The 24,809-nt window shown below is 41.6% G+C and overlaps 3 protein-coding genes across 3 annotated transcripts; 1 reads left to right on the top strand and 2 right to left on the bottom strand.

Annotated features, from left to right (window-relative positions):
• Positions 1–3,038: 3,038 nt before the first annotated feature.
• Positions 3,039–4,532, bottom strand: LOC105925679 (lysozyme C-like). Its single transcript, XM_036139923.1, has 4 exons — positions 4,204–4,532; positions 3,825–3,983; positions 3,629–3,704; positions 3,039–3,543 (listed from the first exon to the last, which is right to left on the bottom strand). The coding sequence occupies exons 1-4, from the start codon at positions 4,331–4,333 to the stop codon at positions 3,477–3,479; spliced, it is 432 nt and encodes a 143-aa protein (XP_035995816.1). The 5' UTR covers positions 4,334–4,532; the 3' UTR covers positions 3,039–3,476.
• A 9,815-nt stretch (positions 4,533–14,347) lies between these two features.
• Positions 14,348–16,632, top strand: LOC118563843. Its single transcript, XM_036139766.1, has one exon. It carries the CDS (start codon positions 14,403–14,405, stop codon positions 16,443–16,445), a length of 2,043 nt encoding a protein of 680 aa, XP_035995659.1. The 5' UTR covers positions 14,348–14,402; the 3' UTR covers positions 16,446–16,632.
• Positions 16,633–19,755: 3,123 nt separating this feature from the next.
• Positions 19,756–22,497, bottom strand: LOC118563842 (coiled-coil domain-containing protein 106-like). Its single transcript, XM_036139765.1, has 3 exons — positions 22,173–22,497; positions 21,483–21,806; positions 19,756–20,250 (listed from the first exon to the last, which is right to left on the bottom strand). Exons 1-3 carry the CDS (start codon positions 22,453–22,455, stop codon positions 19,949–19,951), a joined length of 909 nt encoding a protein of 302 aa, XP_035995658.1. The 5' UTR covers positions 22,456–22,497; the 3' UTR covers positions 19,756–19,948.
• Positions 22,498–24,809: the final 2,312 nt, after the last annotated feature.

The raw sequence follows: 24,809 nt of genomic DNA, 5'->3' as shown, positions 1-24,809 counted from the left end.
ACCCTCAAGCTTTTCCAACTGCCTAGCCTGACGCCCTCCTCCTGGCCTCTGCTCCTTAAGAAGGGCTCTAATTAGCTGTGATGAGAAGCACCTGCCCGTCACACCCTGCAAAGAAGAGAAAGAGAGAAAACCCGGCCCTGCACCCAGGCCTGGAGTGTGACAGTTCCTCATTTCAATAAAGAAACTGTATTCAGCAGTTTGCCATTTATTATTAAAGATGGGGCATCTTCCATGTGACTTCACTGGATGATCCCCATACTCTCTGATCTGTAATAACAGTAATCACTCATTGATAGAACCGGTACTGACCCCTTGTGGTAAGACGTGGAACACAGATATCACCACAACAGGCAAATACTTGTTTTTCTTATTGTATTTAAGTGTCTTTGAAAACGTCCCAGATTTGCCCAAATTGTCCCAGAACACAAACGGAATTTATCAGGTTAATGTGGATTCTGTATGTTTGCTCAGACATGAGATTAGAATATAAAATATTTAGGAGCAGGAAATGCTTGGATAATTTTTAGTTTTAATGGTCATACCTTCATTATGTTTTGTGATGTTTAAATACATTATAATAAACTGTTTACAGGAAAATATGACAGGGATGAAAGGGAAATGCAGATAAAAAGTTGTTTGTTTTGTATTTTTCTTCTGTCCTTAAGTTAAATTTTTCTTGATATTATCCAATGGAAACATTTTATTTTTTCCATAATCAGTGTGAGACAGAGTTTGGAGTTGAAGGACTAGTTGGTGAACATCAAAATAAGTTGCAGAGGAGTTGTGTTGGGATTTTTAAGATTTCTTTTTAATGAAAATGTCAATCATGGAGTTGATAGTGTAACCGTACTGAACTTGGCCGTCTGTTTGTTCAGCTCGGTCCAGATAGAAGTAGTCTTGTTTTCCTAGTATAATACCTCCGCGTTGTGTTTTAATGATGGCCAAGAGACGGAAGATGTGGAATGATGCGTTTAATCTGCGTGGAACAGGATATGTACTGGTCACATATAGGCTCTTCACAGCAGCAACAGCACCTCTATGAGGAACAGCATTAGCAATTAGCATCAAACTAGCTGTTATTTCCAAACATATTTAGTTTAGCACAGTGTTATAACGATAACAAAATGCACGTAGTACCTCATTTGCCATAAATACATCCCGCCAGGGATCATACAATTGACAATGGCTCATAATACACCATACTTTACCACTGTGCTAACAGCGAAGAACTCACCTCGTGCCCGACTTGCATATAATGGCAACGAGGTAGCTGTACACACTGCACTTATCGTAGCCGACCACCAATAGAGGGCGCTGTTTCCCCATAATATAGTGAGCCAAATGAAAAATAATGACAAGTGGAATCATAACAAATTAAACCTGTTACAATAGTTTGGTCTCAAGAATTTGAAATGTGATGTTGAATAAATGATTATTGGGTTTAGGAGAAGGTGAGAAGCTGCTGCCTGACAGAAGAAAAGAAAAAACAAAATGTTGGGGCGAAGTCATCATAAAGCAAAAATATAGAATATAGGTTCAATTTTCATGAAATAAATTGAAAGTCATTTTTTAGTATAATCAATTTGGAAGTAAAGAATCAGGTATTTAAATTAATCAGAAAAGTGTTTTTGATACCTTTGGGATAAATAATCTTATCTTTCAGGGCTGATGCCTTGCTGTAAGAAGGTCCTGGGTTCAACCCCCATGTTTGACCTGGGGTCTTTATGCAAAAGTGGGTTCTCTCTGGGGGTCCAGGAGGCATCCTGACCAGATGCCCGAGCCTCCTCAACTGGCTCGTCTGGACGTGGAGGAGCAGTGGCTCTACTCTGAGTCCTCCCAGGATGACTGAGCTCCTCACCCTATCTCTAAGGGAGATAGGATGAGGCTGCCTCGACCCACTGGGGGTAACAGAAGACAGAGCAGAGACACAGAAGCACACATTGATCCAGTAATCCAGTAATACAGTAAACAAGTGATCTGTCTTCCCTGGATGATGTCACAGCTAACAGAACGTCAGACCAGGTGTACCTTCTATGAAGAAAAAAGAGAGAGAGCAAAAACTTAAAAGCTGGAATGACAACAAACAATGCAGATTGGAGAGCAGTAGGAGAACTCAGCAGAATGAGAGAAATAGTCCCTGATGTCCTCCAGTAGTCTAAGCTACTGTATAATATGATTTAATTTGACTTTGTGTGCCCCAAAATTCAGCTACACAAAGAGCCACGTTTAAGAGTTTCTATTGAAAGGAGATGAGTTGTGGAAGGGGAGAGCAGAGACAGTACCAGACTGGAGCAGATGTGTGATGAAGGCCAGAGCTGTCGGACGAGGCGGAGCTGGAGCTGGCAGACGTGAGGGAGCAATGGCAAGCAGGTGTGAGGCGGGGGTAAGGATGAGATACGAATGACGACGATCCAGCGGGGAAGAGCTGGCTGAGGAGGGTTTGAGTAGCTAGTTGATAGGTGGACTGAGCTTCCCTTAATTAGAGGTGGCAGGTGGCAGAGATCCGGAGTGGAGACTTGAGCATATGGAAGGAGGAAGGTGCCAGAAAATGTCAAAAATCAGGCAGGCCAAAAACTGAACCCTGACAATCTCTATTAAAATCTGTTAATGGAGCTCAAGCCTGAGGGAAATTCAGGAATAAAATTAACTTTCAAAAATAAAATTTTATTATAACATTAGCTAACATAACTGTGTTGTTGATGCAAAATAATCTTATGGTCTTACCAAGATTCTCACGTATTGCAACTGTTTCCAGATTATTAAAATTTAATTTATTTTGGTAATAAAAAGAGACACATTGATCAAATTATTTATTTTTCGCCGTTTCCAGATGTGTTTGCACACAGATGGCAACCACCGCCCCTGTAGATAAAGCAACAGAAGAATAAGCACATCTTCCTAGGCCACATGCCTTATTCTGATTTAATATTCCTTTAGGATTAAAAGTTTTATTTAATAGAAACCTTATTGTAACCTTGTTAAAGGAAGATTCCCCACCACCGTATCAGAAGTAAATTTAAACAGATACTACCAACAGCTCTGATCACGTTGAATTTTATTGTTTTAACATTTCTTTGCTCTTCTCTCCAGGATGCTTGTATGAAAAGTCAAAATACAAAGCAAGACAAAATTATTTCAGAATGGCGTTCACAGTTATTTTGTATACATTTTTGTTTTGTTTTATTCTTATTGGATTTTTTTTATTGGGTCATCCATTATTAAGAGCCGTCTGATGGGTTTTTTTGCTTCACATTTATTTCTGATTGTTGGAGAAAGTCTGGCATTTGAATGATTAGTTTAGGGTAGTCCAGTTTATTTGGTGTGGGGTTATTTTACATGCATATTCTGTTTAGAATAATATTTAGGAGTGGATTGTTAAATTAAAATAGGAGAGATGTTTCTATTTGTTTTCAGCTGCTTCTCATTTCAGCTGCTGGATTAACGTTTCATCAGCCGTTCTGCCTCTGGTCTCCGGGTCAGAGGTTGCAGCCTCTCAGATAGCTGCTCAGGTTTCGGTTCTGGCAGTGAGCCTTCCAGGCCTCCCTGGAACCAAACAAGCATTTTACCAATAAAAGTCCAAATATGAAAGTCAAAGTTGTCCCAACATCACTGATATGTCATATAATACCATGCTCTGACGCCTTGTTGATCAACGATGCGTTTGGCGCATCTGATCGCCGTTTCCACGTCGTCTGTCTGCAGTTCTGTGAGAAGATTAAAAAACGTCTTTAGGGTTAAATCACAACTACTATAAATCTCTCTCCATTAAAGGGGAGAGAGCTTTCCCATCAGGTTGGAAATGATTTAGTTACTTCTTCTCTTACCGCTGCAGCGAATCCCACACCCGTTGGCTCTTGAAACGCCGCCATCGCTGCACCACCATTTGCTGTTGATCTGGAAGATGCCGTAGTCAGTCGAGCCGTCTGTGTTACGGTTGGTTGCTCGGGTATTGAAGTTTGACTCGTGTTGGGTCAGACAGACCCCTGAAGACAACCAGGAAAGACAACATTGAGGATAATGGATCTAAGGATCAAGTTTGCTGCTGTTATGGCTGCTGGTGTTAGTCTCTGAAAAACTTGAAAAGAACAAATATCAATGGGCTAAAGATGAGAAGCCAGAATATACAGAATCATCTAAAAATCTAGGTATTTAATTATATTTAATAATGTCTTATTTTCATGCAGGTGATCATTTAGTACTTACAGTCGGCCAGGCTGACGCCACGGTAACCATCCATGTTTTTGGCCTTCAGCGTTCTCGCCCAATCACAGCGCTGGAAGATTTTTGCGTTGGCCACAGCCACCAAGAGCAGCAGCAGCAGGTGCTTCATCATTTCTGCTGGACTGAAGGTTTCTGGTCAATGCGCTCCCCTAGAAGTCCTGTCGCTGCTTTATTTGCTTTCTAATCTGATTGAATGACTTCCAAATTAAACAGTAAAGGGAGCAGAAAAACATGAAGGTTGGATTTTAGACCCAGTTTCAATCTGGACTCTTGAATTTAAACTTTATCTGTGTTTCAGTGTGGAGACACATGCAGCTGAGTTCAACAAACTGCATAGTTGTGCAAGAAAATCCTCACCGAGTCCAGAATAAATAACTTCATCTAGTGAGGCTCTGATAAAGTATCATTGTAACATTTCTACTGCTTTCTTCTTTGCAGCTGATTTTAGATCAGAACCAGCCTGGGTCTACAGAACCGTAACCCAAATCTAAATCCAAATGTTTCCATAAATCAAGTGTTAGAAAGTTCTTGGAGGAAGGGAGTCTGAGGGCCGAGTCAGATTGTTAGAAACATCTGGAGCAACGCAGCACAACCTCTGCTTTCTCAAAACTGGACGGTTACTTTTCCATAATCAGAAGTTGCTTTGCTGAGCTTGCAGCATTATATGTTATTTATGGGGTGTTTTAGTTGACTGAGCTGCTTTATGAAGGGTTGAAAAACTGAGGAGGTCCTCTGAACGGGTTCTTCTTTGTTGATACGTGTTTAGTCTGTAGAGTTTCAGGTAAACTGAGTCTTATAAGCAGCCTTCTCATCATGGATCAACAAGTTTAACAATCACAACTGGGTGTTCCCGTGCCTGACTTGTTTTTAAAGATTTACGTTTTAAAGATGTACTCCTTTTAAAGAGTGCATCTTGAGTTTTAAAGATTCACACACTATGTGTGTGTGGGGACAGACTTCAGAATTTAAGCATGGAAAACTTTATATTTTCAGCCGGTTTATTTAATAAGTCGCTGATGTTACTCAACCTGTTGGTTAGCGGTCATCCACTACAAATATCCCTCGTAGTTTATCTGGGACTGTCTGACAGCTATGTTGCCATGATTATTTAGACACATGGGGGTTGCCTTCCGGGTATTTATTCTGATTTACATACCTGTTTAGGGGCGGGGATAGGGTCGCCCAAGATAAATGTGTAGCTGTGTCCAATTCCTGTCAATGCACGGTTTCTTACATCAGAATTGTTTGTGCGCCACATGTTTCAGAATTTCTCCCTACCACCAACCTCTAGTATGAGAGCTGCCCACTCTTTCTTACGAGGCTCCAGGTCACCCAGTTAGAACATGTCAAAGGGGGGGCTGCTGGCTGCACTGCCACACATTGGTTCACAAAAGAGTTCAGTTGTTACAAACAAAATGTCTTCTGCATGGTTTGTGCAACATGCAAAGAAAAAACAAACATTTCCCAATCCTGAGCTTAAGTTTTCCCAGCCAAGCAGTACCCAAGGGTTTGCTGACAAAAACAACCAAGATGGAGGATTCCAGAGAAACACTGATGGCACAAAGTTGTGATTGGAACGAAATCACTCAGTAAAGATGTTGAAAATAGCAGCTGCCTATTTCACAAGAAAATTTACGAAGTAATGTTAAATTTTATCAAAAGGGGTAGCCACAACAAAAGAAAGAGATGTCTATTACCATGGATGAATGAAGAATGTAAGAAATGGATGAGAGACAGAGATGAGCAACTAAAAAAATATAGGAAATCCCGTCTCATCACAGACAGGCATAAATATCTCATTAAGAAATAAGGTTACTCAAATTATGCGAAAGGTTAAAGCAACTTTTTTCATGAACATCATTTCTGAAGCAAATGGAAATTCCAAAAAGATCTGGCAAAGTTTAAATAAATTAACAGGGAAGGATTAAAAAGCTAAACAAGAAATTGAGCTAAAAATTAACAATATTGCTGTGACTGATCCAGATCTACTGACAAATGAATTTAATAATTATTTTCTAAATTCTGTGAGAGAAATTGTCAGGATGCAGCTTGCAGGCTGCATGCTGAGCCTCCCTTCCTCTCTCTCTTCCCTGCGCAGCCTGATTGGTCTCACCTGTCAGGCTACAATTACCCCTGATCTGTTGCCACCTGTGTTCACCTCTTTATAAACTCACCTCATTCTGTTCTCATTGCAGGTTCATAGTGTTCACGCCTGCTCAGTTTCTGCCAGAATCCTGTGTCAGCTTAGTTTTTTGTTCGAGTCAGCCAGAAGACTTTACTTCAGCTTTGTTTTTGTTCAAGTCACTGCCTAAGACTCTGCTCAGCTCTGTTCCAACTCAAGTTCTCAACTCCTGTTCATGACTCCTGGTGAGCCGTTCTGGTCTGCAGTCCTCGGCTCTGATGTTCTGGTCTGAAGTCCTCGGCTCTGATGTTCTGGTCTGAAGTCCTCGGCTCTGATGTTCTGGTCTGAAGTCCTCGGCTCTGATGTTCTGGTCTGAAGTCCTCGGCTCTGATGTTCTGGTCTGAAGTCCTCGGCTCTGATGTTCTGGTCTGAAGTCCTCGGCTCAGATGCTCCGTCCTGGTCTCAAGTCTTCGGCTCCAGAGTTCCTCCCGGTCAGTCTCTCAATACCCCTCCTGCCGGCCAGCTTCTGCACCCTACACCTCCGTCTGTTGTAAGACTCTGGGTTCCATCATCATCCATCTTCCACACTACTCAATAAACTCACTCCTAAGAACTAGCTCTGTGTGTGCGTGCTGTGTCCGGGTTCATCCTAGAAAAATATCATAACATAAGTGAATTATTTCCATCTCCTGATCTAAAACCAGGGTCCATTGATTTGATTGAATTTTTGAAATTCCATCAAAATCCCCTTTTTATCATAATTTTTTACGCCTAAAATAAAATATTTCTAGCAAAAAACGATAGTTTGTCTTGTTCTCCTATCCGTTACGAAATAAACGCTGAAAAAATTACGTCTCTACCATTTACGGATCAGGAGATATAAAGTGTTGTGCGAGGCAAAGTTCTCCATTATAATCCAATGGGACATATTTTGAGCAAAGTGTCTGTACTTCAGTAGACTGGCCGCTGCAGCTGTGTCAGCGAGTTTCCATGACGACGACGGAACTCTGAGGGCCAGAGGGACAGGCTCCATTGGGATAGAATGGCAACTTTTGACATCCACTGCAGTGGCTGTGATTAATGTAGGAATCTGAAATTCGCACAGTCACTTCCTCTTAACATTTTAAAATTTTCAAGTGATTATCAGCCATGTGTCACTTTTCTGTCCCATATTGGATTTCACATGCTTTCCTATTGGGCCTTTGCTTCCAACAGGACCTGGCATGATAACCAGACACAACCCAATTGGCCAACACAGCACCACCCACCTGTGGGAAATGGCACTACACACCATTTTGGTCAAATGTTGAGTTCTGGGCCCAGATGTGGTGAGGCTGAGTTGCTAAAGGAGGCCAATCTGACCCATGAACTTTGGCATAGCTCTCAACTCTCACGCATTGACCGTGTGACACACGCATTTCATCAATTGCACACGCTCACACGCATTACTTTGAAAATCTCAATCTTACAATGAAAATCTCACTCTTGAAACGCACGCGTCCGGACGCTTGGCGTCATGGCGGAACCAATTTGCGGTACAATGGTTTCCGCACGTCCAGTAGTAGAGGTAACACAGCTGCAAGGACCGCCGGCGAGCAAACAAGTTTCCCTCATCCAAATGTAAACACTTCTACGGTCCGTGTTGCGTGCGAATTACACGGTAAGTCGTCATGTTTTCATTTTAAACTGTAACATGAAAGCAAAGTCCGTTTAAAATAGTGACCATCTTGAATCGACCAACAGCACCCCCCCCCCCCGTCGGACCGTCGGACCGTCTTGATTCGACCAACAGCACCCCCCCCCCCCCCAACCACAATCTCACTCTCAACTGTCGTCAAAAGTTGAGAGGTATGAACTTTGGTCACGTTTGGTGACATTTGGTCACGTTTGGTGACATTAAGTAGCTTGAGGAAGTTCCTACCAACTTCTGCTTAGCCGGGGTTGTTCTGCCTTTACAGACAAATAGAGGGCTACAGCTGTGAGGGAGTCTCCATGATAACGCTGCTAGCCAGAGGCTTCTAGGAGGTCCATGGACTTAACATGGCACCTTTCGACGGCCACTGCGGGTGCTGTGAAGACCGTAGGAAGCTGAAATTCGCAGTGTTACTTCCCGTTAGTATTTTTGACGGTACCACGAGGCAGGCGCCTTGCTAAACTTTCTTCAGAAATTTTTTAGTTGTTCTTAATCTTCAAATTCTTCAATTTTTTTAAAATTTTTCAAATTCCTTCAAATTTGTTCAAATTCTCCAAATTTCTTAAAAATTTTCAAATTCTTCAAATTTTTCAAATTCATTCAAATTTTTTCAAATTTTTCAAATTCCTTCAAATTTTTCAAATTCCTTCAATTTTTTTCAAATTCTCGAAATTTCTTCAAAATTCTTAAATTCTTCAAATTTGTCAAATTCTTCAATTTTTTCAAATTCCTTCAATTTTTTTTAAATTTTCAAATATTTCAAATTTCTTCAAATTCTTCAAATTTTTCAAATTCCTTCAAATTTTTTCAAATTCTCCAAATTTCTTCAAATTTTTCAAATTCTTCAAATTTCTTCAAATTTGTCAAATGCCTCAATCTTTTTCACATTTTTCAAATTCCTTCAAATTCTTCTATTTCTTTCAATTCTTTAAACTTTTTCAAATTCTTCAAATCCCTTCAAATTTTTACATTTTTACAAATTCTTCAAATCTGATTTCAATGTTTTCTGCATCTTCTGCTCAATCATTCTGCAGATTAGCATACACCCTTGCTGTTACGCAGGAACAGCTTTTTCTAGTTTTACTTGCTTTTATTTCCCTTTTTGCAGTGAGGAAAAGAGCTCGAAGTACACCGGCACCCCTTGAGGCAGCGGCCGCGTACAGCTACAGCTCCGACCAACTCTCGACATTTTTCACAAAATATGCCACCAAACCCGCTAGAAATCTCAACAACGGCTGTTGTTGGAGTTATGGTCATGTGGTGGTTTTGGACTTTTAACTACAGCGACGCTCGACTGTCTACATGACTGCGGCATTCGGCGGAGCACAGCCGCGGAGGCCTGTAAAGCGGCGGTGACGAGGTGCAGATCACGCCGGTGGAGAGCAAAGAGAAGGCAGTGTAGCCGGCCGAAGAAGCGAGGGTGTCGTAGAGGTGCGGCAGCCAAGCTAAAGGCTAACCCATTCAGATCGCCGCTACCGTCCATCTGGCTATCCAACGTCCGCTCACTGGAGAACAAAATGTATCATTTGCAACTCGAACTTTCTGCAAAAAGGGAGTTAAGAGAATGCTGCGCTCTGATTGTGACCGAGACATGGCTCAACTCAAGAATCCCAGACCAAGCCGTTAGCCTGAACGGATTTACCAGCTTTCGCGCCAATAGAAACAAAGAACTTTCCGGTAAGGCCCGTGGGGACGGGATCTGCGTTTATGCCAATAAAAACTGGTGTAAAAATGCTAAAATAATCAAAAGTTTTTGCTCTCCGGACATCGCGACCCTGATTATTAGCTGACCTTTTTATTTGCCTAGAGCACGGGTGTCAAACATACGGATCCGGCCCGCCGAACAATTTAGTCCAGCCCTGTGGCTAAATGCATTATCATTATAAAAAAAAAAAAAAAATTTCCAGTGTCCTGTCTGGCAATGTGGCAATAAGAATTTTTGTCTTTGTGCTGACTCCATCATTATGTTTGTTAAGAATTGCATGGGAAATTGTAAGTTAAAATATGGAACCTTACTGACACCTAGTGGACATAGTTTGCATGTATAATTTTGGGCAGTCAAGCAGAACTCGTCCAGCTGCACGGTTGCTGTTTTCGTTAGTCCTTCAGACAACTTCGGACACGTTTGTTCCTTGGACACTATTTGTCTGTAAGTTCATTTTATTTATCTTCATTTTAGTATTGTGGAATATTTTGTAGGAATGTCTACGTTTCTCAATCGATATTCAAAGCTACATTGTTAGCTAATTGCATTGAATTGGGAGCTATTTGTTTGCTGTAGTCTAGTTGTTTTCTGTATCTGTATTTGATGTGTACTTTTGTGTTTTGTTATAGTTTTACAAGAAAAGTAAGAAAAGAAAACAAACCAGCCAAAGAGTTGCAAAATAAAACAAGAAAACTAACAAGGACTGGATTATTTTCAACCCAAGTGTTAGCTAGCTGTCTAGCTTTGTAAGAGCAACACATCGTGAGGGCAGCATAGTAAAAAGACAATTACGCAGCGGGTTCAAACTCGTCATGAGTCTACGTTCTGGGAAGAGATATACGAAGGACTACGCTAAGGACACCATGGACCCACCTAAATCGACAGAGCAAGAAACAGGTGCCAATTTGCAAGCTGAGAGAAAAACACCTCTCCAAGTAAGTGATGTTGCATCGCAGTCATCCAAAAGATCATCTCGTTCTTCACGACGGTCAAGCAGGACGTCAGTATCAACTGCTTCGGCGGCAGTTAAGGCACGAGCCAAAGCTAAAGCTGCTCAGGCTCAACTGGCGTATGCGGAAAAGGAAGCTAGTGTAATTAAACAAAAGGCTGACCTTGAAGCGAGTGTGATGAAACAGAAAGCTGACCTTGAAGCCAGTCTCCACATTCTTCAAAGCCAGAGAGTTGCTGCCGCTGCTGAGGCTGAAGCTACGGCTTATGAAGAGGAAGAGATTGAAAGCGGGGAGAAGCTAAAAGAATTGCACACTCCAGAAAAACCACTCAGTCCTATTGAACAGACTAGCAACTATATCAAGCAACATGCAAAGCTATTTCGTGACACTTCGCCACCGGAACGAGGTCCAGATTCTAGCGAAGCAGTTTTGAAACATGAGGCAGAATCCACCACACGCCAAAGACACAGATATCCAAAATTGGAAAAAATTGAGTTGAAACGCGAAAAACCAAGCAAGTGGGATCAACCACTCACACACTTGGACAGAACTCAGCAACCTCATCAATCTGATAGAGGATTTGTGCCAGAGCCACAAGGAGCACATGATCTTACAAAGTACTTGATGAGACGTGAGCTTGTCAGTTCAGGTCTTTTAAAATTTGACGTCCGCCCTGAACACTATTGGTCATGGAAAGCATCTTTTCGTGGTGCCACGCAGGACTTGAACTTGTCACCCAGAGAGGAACTGGACTTGATGGTTAAATGGCTGGGGTTAGATTCATCGCAACAAGCAATGAGAATACGTTCTGTGCATGTTCTAAATCCCGCAGCAGGCCTCAGCATGGTGTGGCAACGTTTAGAGGAATGCTATGGAATGCCAGAGGTTATAGAAAACGCACTGTTCAAGAAATTGGAAAACTTTCCAAAGCTAACAAACAAAGACAACGGCAAGCTACGTGAACTTGGTGACCTTCTACTTGAGCTAGAATGTGCAAAAGTAGAAGGATACTTGCCAGGCCTTACTTATCTAGACACAGCTCGTGGCGTAAATCCCATAGTGGAAAAGTTACCTCACAGCTTACAAGAAAAATGGATAACTCAAGCATCCAAGTACAAAGAGGACTATGAAGTGCCATTTCCTCCATTTTCTTTCTTCTCTCAGTTTGTTAGAAATCAGGCTAAGGTGAGAAATGACCCTAGCTTTGTGTTTACCACCTCAAACAGCTACATGTTCTCAAAGTCAGATAAGAAGACCAGGTTCAACAGCAGTTTTTCAGTGTCAACACACAAAACAGAAATTCCTTCAAAGTCTGCAGTTTGTAGTACTTTCTCATCAAAGAAAAAGGTCATAGATCCGGCTCGGGAATGTCCGATTCACAAAAAGCCACATCCACTCCAAAAGTGCAGAACCTTTAGGAACAAACCCATTGGAGAACGCAAAGCTTATCTTAAAGATAATTATATCTGCTACAGATGTTGCGGATCGACTCAGCACATGGCAAAGGATTGCAAAGCAACCATTAAATGTTTTGAGTGTCAAAGTGAGGCACACATAACAGCTTTACATCCAAATACTCCTTCAGCTACAACTGAGACCTATGGCTCTGACAAAGAGGACAGTGGGGAGCCAGGAGAAGATACCCCCATCACATCAAAGTGCACAGAGGTTTGCAATAACTTAGAGGGTTCACGTTCATGTGCTAAGATTTGTTTAGTTAAAACATACCCTGTAGGAAGAGAAGACAAAGCAGTTAAAATGTATGCTGTTCTTGATGAGCAAAGCAACAAATCGCTCGCAAAGACAGAGTTTTTTGACTTGTTTGGAGTTAGTGCCAATACAGCTCCATACACATTAAAAACCTGTTCTGGAACTACAGAGACGTCTGGTAGAAGAGCTGATAACTTTGTTCTCAAGTCTATGGATGGAAGAGTTCAGATACCACTTCCGACCTTAATCGAATGCGACATGGTGCCAGATGACAGACTCGAAATACCTTCACCCGAAGCAGCACAACATCACTCTCATCTAAAGTCAATCGCCCATAAGATTCCAGCAGTGGACCCAGATGCTCCTATCCTGCTGCTGCTAGGAAGAGATGTCCTACGAGTGCATAAGGTGAGAGAGCAAATAAATGGACCTCATGATGCTCCATATGCACAGCGACTTGACTTGGGTTGGGTTGTAGTGGGTGATGTTTGTGCGGGAAGTTTTCATGGATCTACAAAGGTCAGTGCCTTTAAGGCAAACGTGCTGCAGAGTGGGCGCACATCCTTTCTCAGTCCATGTCCAAACAGTATCCAAATAAAGGAAAATTATGGCACCTCACAACAACATCAGATCCACCCCCTTGCTCGTGGAGACATTCAACCTATGTACTCAGAGAATCACGAACACTCAGTATTCGAAAGATCCAAGGACGATAACAAATCAGGGTTGTCCATAAACGACAAAGCTTTTCTAAACATTATGGATAAAGAAGTCTACCAAAATGAGGATCACAGCTGGGTAGCTCCTTTACCATTTTACTCTCCAAGACAGCTTCTTACAAGTAACCGAGAACATGCTATGAAGCGTCTTGACTCACTCAGAAAAACTCTGGAGAAAAAGCCAGAAATGAAAGAACACTTCAAGGAGTTCATCCAAAAAATGCTTGATAAAGACCAAGCCGAACTAGCACCGCCTTTAGAAGAAGGTAAAGAACACTGGTATCTTCCAACTTTTGGCGTCTACCACCCGAAAAAACCAGGACAGATCAGGGTGGTGTTTGATTCAAGTGCTGCATATGAAGGAGTGTCTTTAAATGATGTACTTCTGAAGGGGCCAGATTTGAACAACACTCTGATAGGAGTTCTTTTGAGGTTTCGAAGAGAACTGGTAGCTGTCACAGCAGATATACAACAAATGTTCTACTGTTTTCTTGTCAGAGAGGATCATAGAGATTATCTCCGTTTCCTCTGGTATGAAGACAACAACCTCGACAAAAACATTGCAGAGTACAGAATGAAGGTCCACGTGTTTGGAAACACACCATCACCTGCCGTTGCTATATACTGCATGAGAAGAGCTGCTGAAAAGGGTGAGAATGAATATGGTTCTGATGCAAGACAGTTTGTGGAAAGACAGTTTTATGTTGACGATGGACTAATTTCAGTTACCACACCTGATGAAGCAGTGGACCTCTTGAAAAGAACAAGACAGATGCTTGCAGAATCTAATATAAGACTGCACAAGGTAGCATCAAACAGCAATCAAGTAATGGAAGCCTTACCTAAAGAAGACCGAGCAAGTGATCTGAAGGAGTTGGAGCTTGGTGCAGATCCCCTCCCTCTCCAGCGCAGCCTCGGACTTTCTTGGAATTTAGAATCTGACAGTTTCACATTTCAGGTTTCAAGTGAAACAAAACCATTCACCAAGAGAGGCATTCTGTCTACAGTAAATAGTCTCTTTGACCCCTTGGGATTTGTGGCCCCAATAATAATGCAAGGAAAAGCACTTCTGCGTGAACTTTCATCACATCAAGATGAGTGGGATTCTCCACTACCTTCTGAGAAAGAAGCAGAATGGAACGCATGGAAGAACTCTCTGAAAGCCCTGGAGGAGCTACACATTAGGAGAAGTTATTTTCCTATTTCACCCACATTACTGCTAAGGAAAGAGTTATGTATTTTTTCAGATGCATCTACACTCGCGATAGGAGCTGTGGCCTACATGAGAGCAGTTGATGTTGATGGAACATACCATGTTGGCTTTGTCATGGGTAAGTCCAAGCTGGCTCCAAAGCCTGCTCACACTATTCCACGCCTTGAACTTTGTGCTGCTGTGTTGGCTGTCCAGTTGTACGAAGCGATCCAAGAGGAAATGGACATCAGTGTAGATGCAGTTACGTTTTTTACAGACAGCAAGATTGTACTTGGCTACATCCATAATTCTTCAAGAAGATTTTATGTGTATGTGTCCAACAGAGTGGCAAGAATAAGGCAATCTTCTTGTCCAAACCAGTGGCATTATGTTTCAACAAATCAGAACCCTGCAGACCATGCCACCCGGTTTACTGCAGCAGAGTGCTTACAACAGACCAGCTGGCTTACAGGTCCCAGTTTTTTGACATCAGATTCTGCAGAAAAGCCCCCTGAAACCAACAACTTCAATCTGGTGGAACCTGAAACGGATGTTGAAATTAGACCCATTGTGACAGTTCTGACTACCCACACCTCATCAGGTCAGTTAGGGTCACATCGATTTGAGCGATTCTCAGATTGGACAAGACTCTGTAACACTATTGCTAGACTCATGAGTGTCGCCGTCTCCTTTAAGAAGAATCATGAGGATGGAAAACGTGAAACAGGGAAACGTTTTGCCAAAATACCCAGTACGGTGGAGCTTAAAAAGGCTGAAATTCTAATCATTCATGACATCCAACAAGAGGCTTTCAAGGAAGAGTTTAAGTGTCTTGAGAAAGGAGCGACACTTCCAAAACAAAGCCCACTTCAGAAACTTAACCCTGTGAAAGACAGTAATGATTTGCTGAGAGTTGGAGGTCGTATTTCATCTGCAGAGATGCCAAATGAAGAGAAACATCCACTGATCATTCCTCGAACATGCCACATTGCCACATTACTTGTGAGATTTTTTCATAAAGAGGTGGCTCACCAAGGTCGCCACATAACAGAAGGAGCTCTTCGAGCTGCTGGTTATTGGATTATTGGAGCCAAGCGGCTGGTGTCTTCTGTAATCCATAAATGTGTTATCTGTCGCAAGCTACGTGGACATCTACAAAAACAGAAAATGGCAGATCTGCCTAGAGACAGACTTACACCTGAACCCCCATTCACAAATGTGGGCCTTGATATCTTTGGACCATGGACCATCAGTACACGTCGCACAAGAGGAGGAAGTGCTAATAGTAAACGGTGGGCAGTCCTTTTCACCTGTATGTCAACCAGAGCTGTGCACATAGAGCTGGTGGAATCCATGTCAACAGATAGCTTTATCAATGCTCTGAGGAGATTTTTTGCTATCCGTGGTCCTGCCAAACTTCTCCGATCCGATAGGGGAACCAACTTTGTGGGTGCATGCAGAGAACTGAACATCACCTCTAAAGAGGCAGTGATTGAATCCTATCTCCAAAGCAAAGGATGCACATGGATTTTTAACCCACCACATTCATCACACATGGGTGGTTCATGGGAGAGACTCATCGGAGTAGCCAGACGTATTCTGGATGCTATGTTACTTCGAACAGGACACACTCATCTCACTCACGAGGTTTTGAGCACTCTCATGGCTGAAGTCATGGCGATCATGAATGCCAGACCTCTGGTGCCGGTATCCAATGATCCTGAGATGCCTACAATCCTCACTCCAGCCATGTTGCTTACTCAAAAGACAAGCACAGTGTCAGCTCCTTCTGGTGAATTCAAGATGGGTGATCTCCAAGGTAAACAATGGAAACATGTCCAATGTCTTGCTGATACTTTTTGGAAGCGATGGAAACAGGAATATTTGTCCACTCTACAAGTGCGCAGGAAATGGACTCGGCAAGAGAAAAACATAAAAGTGGGAGATGTTGTCTTACTTAAAGACAGTCAAGCCCACAGGAACGATTGGCCCATTGGGATTATTGTGAAAACTTTACCAAGCAGTGATAGGATTGTACGCAAGGTAGAAGTGAAGACAACAAAAGGAGGACATGTCAAGGTTTTCCACAGACCTGTCTCAGAAGTTATTGTTCTGCTTTCTGAAGGCCTTTGAAGATGGACTGATTGAGTTTTCTGTAACTATGGTGTCAAAATAATATTTTGCCAAGCGGGGAGTGTGCTGACTCCATCATTATGTTTGTTAAGAATTGCATGGGAAATTGTAAGTTAAAATATGGAACCTTACTGACACCTAGTGGACATAGTTTGCATGTATAATTTTGGGCAGTCAAGCAGAACTCGTCCAGCTGCACGGTTGCTGTTTTCGTTAGTCCTTCAGACAACTTCGGACACGTTTGTTCCTTGGACACTATTTGTCTGTAAGTTCATTTTATTTATCTTCATTTTAGTATTGTGGAATATTTTGTAGGAATGTCTACGTTTCTCAATCGATATTCAAAGCTACATTGTTAGCTAATTGCATTGAATTGGGAGCTATTTGTTTGCTGTAGTCTAGTTGTTTTCTGTATCTGTATTTGATGTGTACTTTTGTGTTTTGTTATAGTTTTACAAGAAAAGTAAGAAAAGAAAACAAACCAGCCAAAGAGTTGCAAAATAAAACAAGAAAACTAACAAGGACTGGATTATTTTCAACCCAAGTGTTAGCTAGCTGTCTAGCTTTGTAAGAGCAACACATCGTGAGGGCAGCATAGTCTTAATGCCAAAAAGAGTTCATCAGATTTTACTCTCACAAGTGGAGCAGTACTGCTTTTGCCATAGTGCTCCGCTTGATTTATGAATGTGAATAGTTTTATTATGATTCATGCAGGGAATATCTCAAATGATATGGACACTACAATGGGAAAGTAGGAGAGGAAAGGAAGAACAAGAAGAAAAAAGAAAAGGTGAAAGAAAGAGGAGATAAAAGGAACAGAATGATAAAACAATTATTGGAAAAAAACATGTACTTCGTTTAATTGAAAATATGCAGTTCCTATATTGTCCACGAGGGGCGCTGTGTTTTAATGAGCAGATTAAGCTTCAGGTGTGGAAAAATTTAAATCATTTCTTAATTTTTATCTGTTTGATGTATTTTGTCATGTAGGACAGTATTTTTAAGTTCCAAAAAATGTGAATAAATGTTTTTCAACATTGTATAATCACTGTGATCAGTTCTTATGCATAATGCACAAGTAAATGTTTAACTGAGTAAAAGTTTTGTTGAAATTGTACATACTTTTCTTAAAAACGCTGAGGTTATTCATAATATATTGTGTAAAAGTGAAATGAACTTAATATAAAAATCAACAACAAGTCCACCTTTATTAGTTCTATTTAATCTTGCAATGAGTTAACTCGTGTGGAACTCTTGAGATCAGATTAAGCTGTATGCGACCCCTCAACCAAAATGAGTTTGAGGACACCCATGGCCTAGAGAGTTCACTGTGGTTATTATAACAGCGGTGTATGTTCCTCCGAGCGCAAATAAAAACGAGGCCATGAGTGTTCTATATTGGACAATCTCTGAGCTGCAATCTGCACACAGAGGGGGTTTTCATCATTGCTGGGGATTTTAACCAGGCAAATATGAAAACTGTTCTCCCTCATTTCTACCAACATGTGGATTTTGCAACTTGGGGAAAGAACACTCTAAATGCAGTTTATACAAACATTAAAGGCGCATTCAAGGCAGCACCTTGCCCCCACCTGGGCCCCTCAGACCATCTCTCTGTTATGCTAATTCTTGCATACAGGCCCATGCTGATCAGACCTAAACCTACAGCGAGGCAGGTGAGGGTGTGGACTGAGGGAGCAATGAAGGCGCTCCAGGACTGTTTTGAGTGCTCTGACTGGGACATGTTCAAAGCTGCTGCAACTTATGAGAACAAGATCAACGTTGATGAGTACGCCATGACTGTGTCAGCCTACATCAACAAATGCATTGATGACGTCAGCACCACAAAGACCATCATCACCCGAGCAAACCAACGACCCTGGATCACTGAGGAGGTCCGTCAAGCGCTAAAAGCGGAACTCAGCCTTCAAGTCTGGTGACAAGGAGGCTCTGAGGACAGCGAGAGCAAACTTGAACCGTGCCATCAGGTTGGCGAAGCGGAACCACACTCAGCAAATCCAGGAGCTTTTCCACGACGCAAGCAACACCAGGAGCATGTGGAAAGGCATACTGGGCAATAACAGAATACAACATTCCCCCAACCCCCGGTGGGTGAAGTTGATGCTGACTTCCTCAATGGACTAAATAACTTCTTTAGGAGGTTTGAGGCACTAAACAGAACTCCAGCAGTGAAAGCTGTCCCCCATCAGGAAGAGGAGGTCCTCTGCCTTGACACTGCCGACGTGAGGAAGACTCTGAGGAGAGTCAATCCGCGGAAGGCCCCAGGCCCCGACAACATACCTGGGCGGGTGCTGGTCAGATGGCTGGTGTCCTCACAGACATTTTTAACACCTCTCTGGACCAAGCCACAGTGCCAGCATGCTTCAAGTCTGCCTCCATCATTCCAGTGCCAAAGAAACCTCAAGTCACCTGTTTCAACGACTACCGGCCTGTTGCACTGACTCCCATCATGATGAAGTGCTTTGAAAGGCTGGTGAAAGGACACATCGTTTCCAGTCCCCCCCCCCAACACTCGACCCGTTCCAGTTTGCCTACCGACGGAACCGCTCCACTGAGGACGCCATCTCCTCCGCTCTTCACCTGAGCCTGGCACACCTGGAGGAGAAGAACACGCACGTGCGGATGCTGTTCCTGGACTTCAGTTCAGCGTTTAACACCATCGGTAACACTTTATAATAACTATCCGTTATAACTAACTAATACATAAATTGTAAACTGTTAATTAATGACTTATTAATCACTTGTTAAGTGTTTGTTAGTAATTTGCTAAGGATTTACAACTATGCCTAATAGATAGTTAATAAACCATTAATAAACTGTTAGTGAATTACTTACTAATGCCTTGTTAAGTATCAGTTAATAGTTTATTTATGTTATTGGGTTGTTATTCTAAAGTTGCAACTATTCCTCATTTATTAACTGCTGGTAAAGGAGGAATAGCTGCAACTTTAGAATAACGTTTGAATAACATTCATAAGCTTGTAATAAGCTTGTTAATAAATAATTAACTACTACATTAATTCAACCTTTATAAGTCACTTGTTAATAGTTTGTGAACCATCTACTAATACCAGTGAAACTTTGTAGAACATAAATTGGGAGAAACAAGTTCAAGGTACAGAAATTTTATGTGATATTTAAAATGTCACATTTTTGTACCTCAACCTTCTTCCACCCATAGACTTTCATGTGTACTATATATTAGCAAAGACATAAAACAGACAACTTGTTGAACATTGTCTTTAATGTATAAAAACAAACATAATGAGCCCTCACATGGCAGAACAGCAGTATACAACAGTATACAAACTCTTGGAGTTTGGGCACTTTTTGTGCAGGACATGAGAAAAAAAGTAAATCAAAATAAAGCCATTGGCATTACTGATATGAACATATCCACAACCTGGACTCGCTATACTAAATGAACTCGACCCGAGCCACAACTGAACTGCTCTAGGGCACCATCACACAGTAAAACAACACTAAGTTTTCTTAGACAGAGGAAGCAGTTTCCCCTTTTTCTGTTGATGTTCAACATCCCTCAAAAGGTTTGAATCATTAATCAACACTTCCTGACATTTTCTGGCAAAGTCCTGCAGTCGTTGTTGTGGTGTATGAGCAAGCAGCAACTCCTTGTATTTCTTTGGTGCCACAACAGCCAGCTCACAGATGGGAGCACTGGCGACGATGGTGTTTCTGTCGACACCGACCCTTCGATATGCCACATTCAACTTTCTTCCTTTCTTATATGCCTTAAGGACTTTTCTGTATCTCTTGATGACCTCTTCAGGATGACGTGTTGAAACAGACAGAAATTTTGTTAAGTATAACAAACATACAAATAGTGAATCAACACCACAAAACACACACATAGAATCATTCATTTATACATCAATACGCAGCTCGGTAGGCAACTTGGGGTAAAGTGCCTTGTCCAGGGGCACATCGACATGTGACAAGGGGAAGCTGGAATCAACCCTCAACCTTCTGATTGCAAGACAACTACTCAACCCATCAAGTCACAGTCGCCAAATGAACACAGACAGCCCAGTTAAATCCCAGCCTCCCCGATCCACTTTCTCAGCTGTTCAATAAAGCACAGTAGAGCCCACACAATGATAAAAATAAGACGATAAAAAAAAAAAACTAATGTATGGAACATGCCCAATATATAAAGAAAATTAGATCTCACACATGTTTTACAATTTCCTTTTGGGGTGAACTATATTTGTTTCATTATAGATGAGATCACAATGACGTCAGGACTAATCGATTAATTGATTTTGATTAGCCTGACTTGTCGACTTTGAAAAGTACCTAAAATGCCCATCCCTATCGTATACAGTCATGAAAAAAAATTAAGAGAGCACCCTTGTAAAAAAAAAAGGTTATTTAATCGAGAACCAAATGTGGTTTTGATGCCTAAAAGCTGTTTTTGGCAGTACAATGCCATAGCTATTGATGTAAGAACTTAGTAGCCAAAATCACTTATCAAGAAAAGCAAGGAAAATGGTTAGACGTCAGTTCTTGAATTAAACTGGTATGAGATATTTTTGTTATCATTATATCTGTTAAGACCTACTGCACCCAGTTGGCGGTGAAACACCCTTAGTGGACCCAGCCCGTTTTACCCTTTGTGCGACCTCCACCTTCTTATTACTTTGGATGTAAGACGCATGAAATAGAAAAGTATACTTCAAGTTATATTTTATCTACAGAGAAGCTGTTAGACACATCAGCTCTGATGGGCTCTTGATCGGCAAGAAGCTCCGATTGCACATCACGCATTATGAAGGAGTTTAGGTTCACACCCATAGAGGGCGTGCTCTTCATTTTTTTTCCATGACTGTATATATATATATATATATATATATATATATATATATATATATATATATATGTGTGTGTGTGTGTGTGAGAGAGACAAAGAGAGAAACAGACAGACAGACATGGATGTCTACATGCCTGAAACGTAATAGGGAAGCAGCCTTGTTGCCTTCCTCTCCTTACACTTACCTCTCTGCTTGCCATGTTGCCCTTTTTTCCTCTGTTTTTTCTTTCTCTTGTCCTTTGTCTTGAGACTCTGGTGGTGGTGCGTCTTTTTCTTCTTGCGTCTTTTCTTCAACTTCTTCTCTGAATCTGAGGAATCAGTTGATAAGGATGAGGAGCTGGATGAAGAGGATAAAGAGGAGCTGGATGAAGAGGATAAAGAGGAGCTGGATGAAGAGGAGCTGGATGACGAAGATGATGTGGAGTTGGTTGGACTGGAGGATGAAGAGAAAGAAGATGCAACAGGAGACGGGTTGGCCGAGGAAGATGTGCCAATTGTCCCACCATCATCTGTACATACAAAATAATAGAATACACTTTACCAAATGCACTTATTAATTAGACATGTCAACTTACAGACATGATTAACATTTACATTTAGTGAGACTTTCAGTTTCACTGATTCATAAAGTCTTGATCTCATCAGTTGGACAGATGTGTCTGCTGTCAATTAATACAACAGATATTATTGTCCAGATATTAACTGTACATGTGGATTTTTTGGGTAGTAACACTCGGTCTGTTGAAGGTATTGTCACCATGAAATGTTGGCCTTTCTTTCACTCAGCTAACTGTATATTTTTCAAAGTGCCAACGTATCATTGTCAGGTGTGCATGACGACATGTTTTTTTCAGGAAAGTGTTAGGCCTACTTACTTTGAACTTGTTGGCGGAGGGAGTCTCTTTCCTTAGTCAGGTCATTGATTTTTTCTGTGAGTGTGTGCTGCTTCTTCTTCTTGGCCTCACAAAGCTTTAGCTGCTTCTTCTTAGTCTTTAAATATGCTGTTGGAGCTACAGTTGCCCCAGTATCTGGAATGATAAGATAAGGAATTAAAAAAGATCCCATCATAAAAAAGCCAGGCGAAGGTAAAATAAAACAATGAGCAGCTGGCTCTAGATATCTGCACTGGATCTCTGAATGTATTTGTATAACTATCATCCATCACCAATGAATATAAGAAATGGATCTGTACAGACTGTCATACACACACACACACATACATATATATATATATATATATATATATATATATATATATAAATAAATAAAATGCAAAATATTTCAGCACATGACTTTCTCAGTTTTAGAACATAACATAAAAGTATATGGCATTTGACATTTTAAAAGTCTTAAGCCCCCCCTGAAAATCATCGTTATTCGATGCTGTAGCGCACATATTCCCTAGTTACTGGGGGAAAATAGGGAGTACCAATATGGCGGCTGGTGGCTTCACAGCGATTCGTTCTAACAGCGGGCGATTAGCACTCCAGTGTATAATATAGCTCAGTGTTATGCACTCCTTGTTGCTCACCGAAAATAATACAAGTTAGTTTACACGCACACACATGCACGCACGCACGCACACACACATAAAGCATTGTACACTTGACTAGTCGGGCTAACCCTCTTTCTAGCAGGACTTTGTTAACATGCAATCTAGCTTACCGTTGTCCATGTGCACCGCATGGTCCACAGGTTTAGTTTGCGCTGTTGACTTATTTCTCTTCCTCCCGACAACACCTGGTTTTACTTTGGTATTTTGCATATCGCTGCTGGGAACAATGGTACTGTACGTTTTACCAGACCTTGTATTCATTATTTGAATACGAGCTGTGCATCAACAATTTGCCGAGTGAGTGAAAAAGATGGGCCGTGGTGATACGCCACAGTGGTTATACGAGGTGATTGACAAGTTGACAACCAGCCACAATGATGAAGGCCGCATGGCTCCGCCTCCAGCCCGTGAATACAATTATGATTGGCTTGTTTCATACGTAGTAATCTGGCGGGAGCTAGGAACAGAGAGTCGGAAGTTTGTGTGATGTGTGTGTGGAAAGAACGGAGGATAAGAAAATAGAAACGCCCTAATCAAGTCATATTGTGATATTGTGGCCAAATAATGCCTGGTTTAGCCACTGAACTAAGAGAGCTTATTGAAGGCTGCACTAAATCTAAAAGAAGACACAGAGAAATAATCAAATGGATGCAGAAGAAAAGGCTTCTAAGAAGAGGGATGAGATGTCAAAAATGCAAACACAAGATGAAATTCAAGGAATCAGTTTGTGTGGACAACTATGCATGGTATGTTTAATTTTTATTGCATGAAATTAAATTAATTTAGTTGCTAGTTATTAAGAGTGCCCTATATATTATAATTAATGTTAATATCAATTTCTAAAAATTTATATTCAGCACATTTGAAACATTTAACACACATATGATTTTATGGAGGTATCTGGTACAAAATATTTTCAGATGGCACCATGGCCAAATACTGATTAATTTGTAGGTCCTTGAAATGAAAATGTTTCAGACTGCTTTAGCAACCTCCCTGGCCTGTGTCATCCTTATCTTTAGTTGTATATTTTCTGTCAAGATCTCATCACTGAGGTCTGGTTTGATCACCTATGCCACACACCTGTTTAACTCCGCCCTGTTTTTCATTACAGCTCACCTGTTCCACCTGCTTAGAACAGTATATATTCACTTTCCAAACCAGACAGCATTGCCAGATTATTTTCAAGCCTTAGGTGCGATATTTTCCAGCGTTCATACTTTGTCTGATTTCCTGATCCCGACCAGTTCCGTCTATCGACCACTGAGCCTGCCTGTCCTCTTACATTCTGTCTGCTTGATTGTGTACCGTACCTTGGACCTGTGACCCGACCACGTTTTGGATTATCCTCTGGCACCTCTTCGGATTTCTGACAAACCAGCTCTGACCTTGGACCGCATCCCCGACACCGATTCCGGATTATCCTTTTTTGATCATCCTGCTACTGTTTCCCTCCACGTCTCCGACCATCCGACGACTGCCGACGCACCAGCGTCCGGGACACCCAGGGCGGCCACCGCCGCGCAGCGTAAACAGCCAGCCGGCTGGGATTTTACATCGGACTCCGGAGCAAGTCTGGACATTGAGCTGAGGTTAGTGACCGTCACGTTTCTGAACAACCATCTCCTGATAGACGTGGTCACTAACCTACTGTCTCTGTCCTTAGTTTTCCTGCCGCTGACGTTGGCTTTGATTGCCCCGTTTCAGTTAAATAAACTGTTTATCGGAACTTACTGTTTGTCTGGTTTGAACACTGATTCCATCTAGTTCCGATCCTAACATTTTCAGGGTTTGCAAACACCATAACCACAGAGGGAGGAAACTGAAGAGGTCAATTAGACACAAATCTATGTTCAGCAAGTCAAAGGTTTCCCTCTTCAACTGGATGTGCTTTGTGTACAGGTATACAATATGGTATAGGTATATCATTTTAGTCTGTTTATAATGAAAGGTGTTA

This window comes from Fundulus heteroclitus, chromosome 8 (assembly GCF_011125445.2).
Source record: "Fundulus heteroclitus isolate FHET01 chromosome 8, MU-UCD_Fhet_4.1, whole genome shotgun sequence".
In the NCBI taxonomy this organism is placed as follows: domain Eukaryota; kingdom Metazoa; phylum Chordata; class Actinopteri; order Cyprinodontiformes; family Fundulidae; genus Fundulus; species Fundulus heteroclitus.
Note: the sequence above shows the minus strand (reverse complement) of the source record. Positions and strands in the feature narration are given on the sequence as shown.

Coding starts and splice junctions, on each gene's coding strand:
- LOC105925679 (XM_036139923.1), bottom strand. CDS start 4,333: ATGATGAAGCACCTGCTGCTGCTGCTCTTGGTGGCTGTGGCCAACGCA. Junction 3,984..4,203: donor TGGCGTCAGCCTGGCCGACT/GTAAGTACTAAA, acceptor GGTTGTCTTCAG/GGGTCTGTCTGACCCAACAC. Junction 3,544..3,628: donor CAACAAGGCGTCAGAGCATG/GTATTATATGAC, acceptor GTTTGGTTCCAG/GGAGGCCTGGAAGGCTCACT.
- LOC118563843 (XM_036139766.1), top strand. CDS start 14,403: ATGAGAGCAGTTGATGTTGATGGAACATACCATGTTGGCTTTGTCATG.
- LOC118563842 (XM_036139765.1), bottom strand. CDS start 22,455: ATGATAGTTATACAAATACATTCAGAGATCCAGTGCAGATATCTAGAG. Junction 21,807..22,172: donor CCTCCGCCAACAAGTTCAAA/GTAAGTAGGCCT, acceptor TTGTATGTACAG/ATGATGGTGGGACAATTGGC. Junction 20,251..21,482: donor GCAACATGGCAAGCAGAGAG/GTAAGTGTAAGG, acceptor GTCATCCTGAAG/AGGTCATCAAGAGATACAGA.